This window comes from Myotis daubentonii, chromosome 17 (genome assembly GCF_963259705.1).
Source record: "Myotis daubentonii chromosome 17, mMyoDau2.1, whole genome shotgun sequence".
Taxonomy (NCBI): domain Eukaryota; kingdom Metazoa; phylum Chordata; class Mammalia; order Chiroptera; family Vespertilionidae; genus Myotis; species Myotis daubentonii.
The window spans coordinates 40,670,124-40,677,627 of NC_081856.1; the positions used below are offsets into that span (position 1 = coordinate 40,670,124).

The 7,504-nt window shown below is 53.1% G+C and overlaps 1 protein-coding gene across 2 annotated transcripts in view; it reads right to left on the reverse strand.

Annotated features, from left to right (window-relative positions):
• Window positions 1–2,042, reverse strand: part of BAALC (BAALC binder of MAP3K1 and KLF4) — a 50,775-nt gene extending 48,733 nt beyond the window's left edge. For both annotated transcript variants that reach the window (XM_059672001.1, XM_059672002.1), the window contains exon 1: window positions 1,697–2,042. In XM_059672001.1, coding sequence (XP_059527984.1) covers window positions 1,697–1,856 — 160 coding nt within the window. In that variant the 5' untranslated portion in view covers window positions 1,857–2,042. The remainder of the gene's footprint in view (window positions 1–1,696) is intronic.
• Between the last annotated feature and the right edge of the window lie 5,462 nt (window positions 2,043–7,504).

Sequence of the window (7,504 nt, forward strand, 5' to 3'; positions counted from 1 at the left end):
TCCACTACGCTTCCTTGGAGTGCAGCTCTGGCCTTTGGCTCTGCTCAGCGGTACCATACCTCCCTGGGAGAGGCTGTTGCGTATAACAGTTCCCAGGCCCACTTTAAAGGCTCCCTACCTCTCCTGCTCCTTCTGACACTGAATTCAGCCAGCACGTCGCCTGGAGAGCTGCTGAGAGTGTCAGCCACAGAAAATAACCGCCCTATTGAATAACTGACAGGTCTCGCTTTTTTTTAAAAAAAGGGAATCACAAAGTCCACATGGAAAGGGAGCCAGCTTTGGTCCTACAAGATGGACAGACTGATTCTCAAGACGAAAGGGACAGCTCTTCTTTAGGAGGCAAAGGTTAGGATTCTCGATCTTTTAAGAGCAGTTCACATATCTTTCCTCCTCCGGAGAGTATACATTCTGCTTCGAATTAATCTCATTTTCTATTTTAGATTTCATTATTTAAAAATGCCAGTAACATCAAGGAGTCAATAGATGATTAAAGCATGTTAATCCAAATATCAATCTGGTTTTTTACAACATCCATGTAATAAGTAGTGAGATTTTTGCCTTTTCACATCACCAACAGGTTTATGATTAAAATTCAGTCTGCGGCAACAGTTAGCCTATTTTTCTCTCTACCCTACAATTACTAGTGTCTGCTAAAATAATAATAATAGTAATAATAATAATAATAAACAACTTGATTCTGTGACTGGACCACAAAGTTCATTGCATGCCTTTCCATCTCAATCCTGCTAGCGGGAGGGGGCGGATTACCTGGGTGGGAGTGTTTCCACTTACATGCCTTGCCCCACTGAAGCACTGAGGCCCCAGCGAGAGGGGGGAAGTCCTTCACAACTGCCTGAAGGTGCGCTTACATTGCCCCGAGCTGGGATTCTGGTGTTGGAAGCTCTCTAGGGGCCACCTTCCAGGGGGGAGGAAAGGGGAATCGCGAAGGAGCACTCCACCCAGGCCATCTGGGTGAGGCGCTGCGTCTCTAGGTCCCAGGAGAGGGGGCCAAGGTCTGGAGAAGTGACCGGGCTGAGTACACAGGGGCAGCCGGGGACATGGACCAAAGTGGGGCGGAGGCGAGTCCCGGGGCCAGGAGCTTGGGTGGAATGCTGGGCAGGTGTGCGCCCAGGGGGCAGGTGTATGTGCCAGGGGGGCAGGTGTATGTGCCAGGGGAGCAGGTGTATGTGCCAGGGGGGCAGGTGTGCGCGCCAGGGGGCAGGTGTGCGCCCCAGGGGAGCAGGTGTGCGCGCCAGGGGTCAAGTGTGCGCGCCAGGGGCAGGTGTGCGCGCCAGGGGGCAGGTGTGCGCGCCAGGGGGGCAGGTGTGCGCGCCAGGGGGCAGGTGTGCGCGCCAGGGGCAGGTGTGCGCGCCAGGGGGGCAGGTGTGCGTGCCAGGGGGGCTGTCCTCTCACCCCACGCGAGCGCTGAGCCGGTCTCCCCGCCCCTCCCGTCCCTGGCGGGGGCTAAGAAGTGCTGGGCTTCCCAGGCACCGGGGTCCGCCTGGGACCCGCTCCCGGGCCTAGGGCTGCAGCCTGTGCGGGCTCTCACTGCCTGCCGGCTTGCCCCCTCCCTCCTCCCCTCGCCCCAGCCCCGAGTTCTCCGGGGGACAGCGCTGCCCTGGCGCCGCCACCCCGTCCTCCCGCGTCCCCCGGGGCCGGCCTCCTGCGCCGGGGTCGGCGGGACCCGCTCACTCACCCGCGTGCAGGCCGCCCGCCTCGGGGCCGCTGTCGGGGCCGGCGACGCTGGGCGGCGTGTCCGAGTCGGTGTAGGTGAGCCAGGTGGACTCGGTCTCCCGGGTCCAGCTCTCGTAGTAGCGGGGCTCGATGGCATCGGCCCTGCTCCCGCCGCAGCCCATCCTCCCGCGCGGCGGGCTCCCCGCGGCCGCTCGGCTCGGCTGGGGCGGCGGCTCAGCCCCGGCGGCGGAGCCCGGGCCGGCGAGACCGGGGAGGCGGCGGCGGCAGCATCGCGTCCCCCAGCCGCCCGAGCCGCCCGCACCCAGCGAGGCTCCCACTCCCGCCGCGCCCTCCGCGGCGCCCCTCCCCGCGCGCCCCTCCCCTCCCGCTCCAAGGCCCGCCCCTTCCCCACCTCTCCTTCCCCGCCTCCTCCCTTCAACCTCTCCGCTCCCCCCGCCCCCCAACCCCCTCTCTCCCACACCCTCCCTCGGAGCGCCAGCGGGGGGACCCCCCTCCCCGGGGGATCCCACCAGGGGTTCCGCCTGCAGGGGCTGGAGTTAGGGCCCTCCACCCTCTCCCTCCCTCCCTCTTCCTCCTTCATCCATCCTGGGAAGCTGAAGCCTTTAGGAAGGGACCCAAGCCTCCTGGCCACTGGGTTCAATGGCGGTGGCTGTTGCTCCCCTCATTTCCCAGTTCAAGCAGAAAGTGCCTGAGTCAGGGCGCTGCCAGGACGCCCTACAAAACGAGAGGAGGCCCCTGGAGCTGGTTTCAACCTGGACAGGGGGGCAAAGTATGTACTGCTGTTCAGAGTGAAGGAGCAGCCGTGCCACGCAGCCTTGTCTTGGCTGGTTTGGGCCTGGGGAGTGGGACCTATGCTTTCCCAGAGAGCTGGATAGGCTCTGTCCCCACACCCTTTCCAGGTCTGCCACTTGCTGACCCCAACTCTGTCCTCAAGAAAGCCAAAGACAGGGGCCCTGAGACATCCGACACCCTCTCTGAATGGGGCTGGGAGGCACGCTGGCTTCCCTCCAAACCCCCAAGGCAGCCTTGGCATTCCGGGGTCCACGGCCCAGCTCTCAGCCTTGTTCCCTGGTGCACACTCAGCTCAGACTTGGGTGGGAAAACAAGTTCACCTGTCCCACAGACACCGGAGCCCGCCCCGGGGAGAGGAGGAAGCACCTGCTGAGAGGAGGAAGCACCTGGTGAAAGGAGGAAACCACCCCTACAGAAAGGGCTAAAAGAGGAGGACTAGAAGAATAAACCCTCCATGTTTTCATTCATTCAACCTGTATTTACTAAATACCCATATGGCAAAACACTGTCATAAAATACACAATATAGTACGCGATGCCATACCCACATACTATGTTGTGTATATTACCCATTGTCTATAGGCAGTAGTGTGTACTGTTTAGTACATCTTATAAAATATACAGAGATATGTATAGTATTCGTTAACCTATATAATAAAAACCTAATATGCTAAGTGTGGTCATCCACTCAACCAATCAAATCGTAATATGCTAATGATATGCTAAGGCTGCTCAACTGCTTGCTATGATGTGCACTGACCACCAGGCGGCAGATGCTCCAACCGGTAGGTTAGCTTGCTGCTGGGGTCCGGCTGATTGGAACTAAGTGAGACAGGCCGGGCATGCCCTGGAGCCCCCCTGCGGTCCCTCCCTGGCTGGCCAACTTCCTGCATTCCTCTCCAGCCCCGATCCACCACCGGTGGGGTCCCTCAGCCTGGCCTGCACCCTCTCGCAATCTGGGACCCCTCAGGGGATGTCGGAGAGCCACTTTTGGCCCGATCCCGCAGGCCAGGCAGAGGGATCCCACTGGTGCACAAATTCGTGCACTGGGCCTCTAGCATCCTGTAAATGTATAGGATACAGACTAGAGCACATTGTCTATAATATTTATTATGTAGCATCCAGTAAATAGGCCCAGTCCAGGGCATTGCCTGGCACACAGTAGGCCCTCAATACATGTCCACTAAATAATCTTTCTGTATAGTTAAATTCACTTCAATTATTACGGTTTAGGCTGAAGAAAAGGCAGTGCAGGGCAGAGCATCGGACATGCCTCTGGCAGACACTAATCAGAATCTGGAAGGTGGAAGTGAGTTAAGACTCTGAGCCAAGACCAGCATGCTGAGCCTGCTCCCACCCCAGAGCCCAGGCTGGCCCTTCCCCTGCAGGCATTGCTCCTCCTTTGAAGATGGCCCCAGCAGGGAACCTCGGTTCAGCTGTGTGAGGTGGTGGTGCAGTCATCCAGGAGGTCCCAGTTGCCCCCAGCCCATTGGTATTGAGATGCCTGTGCCCTTTTTCTTTCCCTCTGAATATTTTAGTGTAAGAAGAATCAGCTTGACCGGCTGGCGTGGCTCAGTGGTTGAATGTAGACCTATGACCCAGGAGGTCACGGTTCGATTCTGGTCAGGGCTACAGGCTTGATCCCTGGTGTGGGGTGTGCAGGAGGCAGCCGATCAATGACTCTCTCTCGTCATTGATCTCACCTCTCTCTCTCTCTCTCCCTTTCCCTTTCTTTTTCTGAAATCAATTTTAAAAAATTCTTTTTTTAAAGAAGAAGAACCAGCTCTCTGGGACAGAGCACTCTCAAGGTCTCGGCAGGAGCCCCTGCTTCCCTCCATTTTAGGGTCAGGTGCACCTTTCATAAGCACCTGCTTTGCGATGTCACACCTGCAGAGGTAGTCCAAACAGAAAGAGCGCCTGAGCTGGGAGGTGGCTTTCCAGTTTAGGCTAAAGGGATCTGGACTTCACACTGAGAGCAGTGGGAAACAGGGGAGGGCTTTAAGCCATACCAGCAGCATCAGATCTGCCTTAGCAAACTCACACTGAGGGCAGGTGGAGAATGGGAGGGCGGAGAAGCCAGGGTTCTGGGAGCGCGTTATGAGACTCCCAGAGAAAGGCAATGATGGTGGAGGACTTGAGGAGTTGGGTGGATAGGATCGCCAGCTACGGGGGAGAGGAATGCTGGAGGCAAAGCAGCCAATTGCATCAGGGTGGAGAGGTCTGGAAATGGCCGGTCAATGAGGAACACTGTCCTGACTGAATTTGAAATGCCTGTGAAGTCTGAGTTCACATATGTAAAGCAATGAACTCAGAGCCCGGACTATAGCAAAAGTCGCTTTATAAATGCTAGTTTTCATGATCACATAGCTTCAAATCTGGGACTCAAGAGAGGTTTCAGCTAGTAAAATGGATTTAGGAGGCACCAGCATATGAAAGATATGTGAAGAAATGTCTCTTTTCCCCAAATAGCCAGGCCTTTCCTGTTTGGGTTTTCTACTGCTCACACTTCCCAACTCCTAGTGCCCTACTTCCTGCTCCATCTCTCCTGTCCCCTGTCTTATCTCTGTCCCAGCATCTGACTCCAACTTGGATATTCCAGCCACTACTTATCACTTTCTCCAGGTATATCAAAGATTGGATGGATGAAGATACTCAGCACTCAGCTTTGAAAGGTCCTCCAGGTCTCTGTGCCTCCGTTTTCTCATCTGTGAATGGGGCTAGTGAATTGTGTGAGGATGTGTCAAGTGCTTGGAAGAGTGCCTGGTACATAGAGAGCCTCAATCAGTGTTAGCTGTTGCTGCACTTTTGGGGCAAGGAGCAACAGAAGAAATATCTGAAAGTAGTGTTTTCACATGAGATCATGTCTGTGAGTTTGCTTAGCACAGAGCAGAAGTTTGGCCAATGTTAATCTTTTTTGTTTTCCCTCCCTTTCCCCCCCACCCTTCCTTTATGATGTTCCTACTAACAGCCTTTCTGCAAATAAGATTTCTCACCACCATCTATAATAATAACAGTGTAATATGCTAATTAGACAGGACAGCTGAATGACTTTCTGGACGACCTTCCAGACGAAGCCAGGGCTGCGAGGGCTGAGGCAAGCTGCCACAGCTGCAAGGGCCAAGCCCCTTGCACGGATTTCTTGCATCGGGCCTCTAGTTGCTATGTAATCATCGATGGAACAGCCATCTGGGTTTTTTTCATTGAATCTGTTCTTGCTATTACATAAAACCACAAATTCAGAATCACCCAAAGTCACAGAGTAAGTTGTTATCTCTCACAGAGCTGAAGTCTCAACAGGAGCTCGGAGCCTCTGACGAATGGCTCAGCGTTAGTGGCACACACAAATTAATTACAACTCTTTAGCTGGTATTGAATTTTCTCCCAAAACTTCAGGGATAAATGCAACAAATTAGATACAAATGTGTAAAGTGTAATAAATGATCTTAATCCACCTCTTCAGACTTAATCTCTCCTGTTCCCAGTCTTGCTTCCTTTCTTATGAAAAGCAAAAGAATTGGTCATCTTTTTCCATCAATTTTCAAAGCAACAACAAAAAAATGATTCTAAAGGAGGGAAGCTTATAACAGGGAATTGAAACGCTTTAGCCAAAGCCATCCAGAGTAATACAATACATTATGCCTTTAAAGCTGTTGCTGGGTGGTGGTTGTTACCTGATGGGATTCTCAAAATAATGTATCTGTGGCTTTAAGACCCTTTGTGGTGAGTACTGCCCCTGGCTCATTTCTATGGAAACCGGAGCTGTGGTCTAGGGCCTTCCAGGGTTATTTCTGTGGCCCAGCATCACTGGGCTCTGCCCAACTATGTGGATCCAGGGAAGGAGACCTCCAGTGATGCAGTGAGTGCCCAGGACAGAACACAAGCTCCACAGACCCTAAACCTGCTGCCAGGATCAGTCATCTGAAAGAGTAAAGAGTGATTCACTGCCTTATGAGTTTCATTTTTTCCACATGAAAAACTAATACAGATGAGGAGCAGTAGCAGCAATAATTCTGGGCAACGGGCTGCAGACCCCAGGTCCTGAATGCCATACCTCTGCAAGTACCCACTGCGCTCCATGCCCTCTCTCTGGAGGATTTCAAAGCAGTTTCCACTGAGCACCGCCCCCCCCCCCCCCCCCCCGCCACCTTCCCCCATCCCCTGTCCCCAGTCCTGGCTAGCTGATGCATGCTCATGGATTTACAAAGTGTAATTTTCTGGTAAAGGGAGAAAGCTCCAAGTTAGCACCCCAAAGCACAAAATCTGATCCCACTCCCCGCACCTGGGTGAGAAAGTCAGCAAGTGTCATTTCAGGAAAGCCCATTCATGCATCTCTCGCCTTTGAAGAATGACTCCATCCGCTGGGGGAAACCTATGGTACACCTGGCATTGCAGACAAAGAGGATAAACAAGGGAAACTGAAATATTAAAATGGCAAGAGGATAAATGAGCTTTTTACTTGGTTTAAGAGGGTAGAAAAGGTGAGAGAGGAAATTTTGCACACACACAAAAAAGGAATTGGATATGTTACCATGAAACAAGTATATGGGAAATGAAATTTAAATGCGAAACTAAACACTATAGAGTAAATTCTCCCTCCACTAGTCTTTTTTTAAAAAAATATATTTTTTATTGATTTCAGAGAGGAAGAGACAAGGAGAGAGAGATAGAAACATCAATGAGAAAGAATCATTGATCGGCTGCATCCTGCACACCCCACTCTGGGGATTGAGCCTGCAACCCGGGCATCAAACTGTGACCTCCTGGTTCATAGGTCGACGCTCAACCACTGAGCCACGCCACCCGGGCTCCACTAGTCTTTAAACTAAATAATTCTCATGAGAAGAGAGGTCTGCTCCTTTCGGTTCATTCTAAAGAGATTCAGCAAGTTTGTCCTTCCTTCCTTCCTTCCTTCCTTCCTTCCTTCCTTCCTTCCTTCCTTCCTTCCTTCCTTCCTCCCTCCCTCCCTCCCTCCCTCCCTCCCTCCCTTCCTTCCTTCCTTCCTTCCTTCCTTCCTTCCT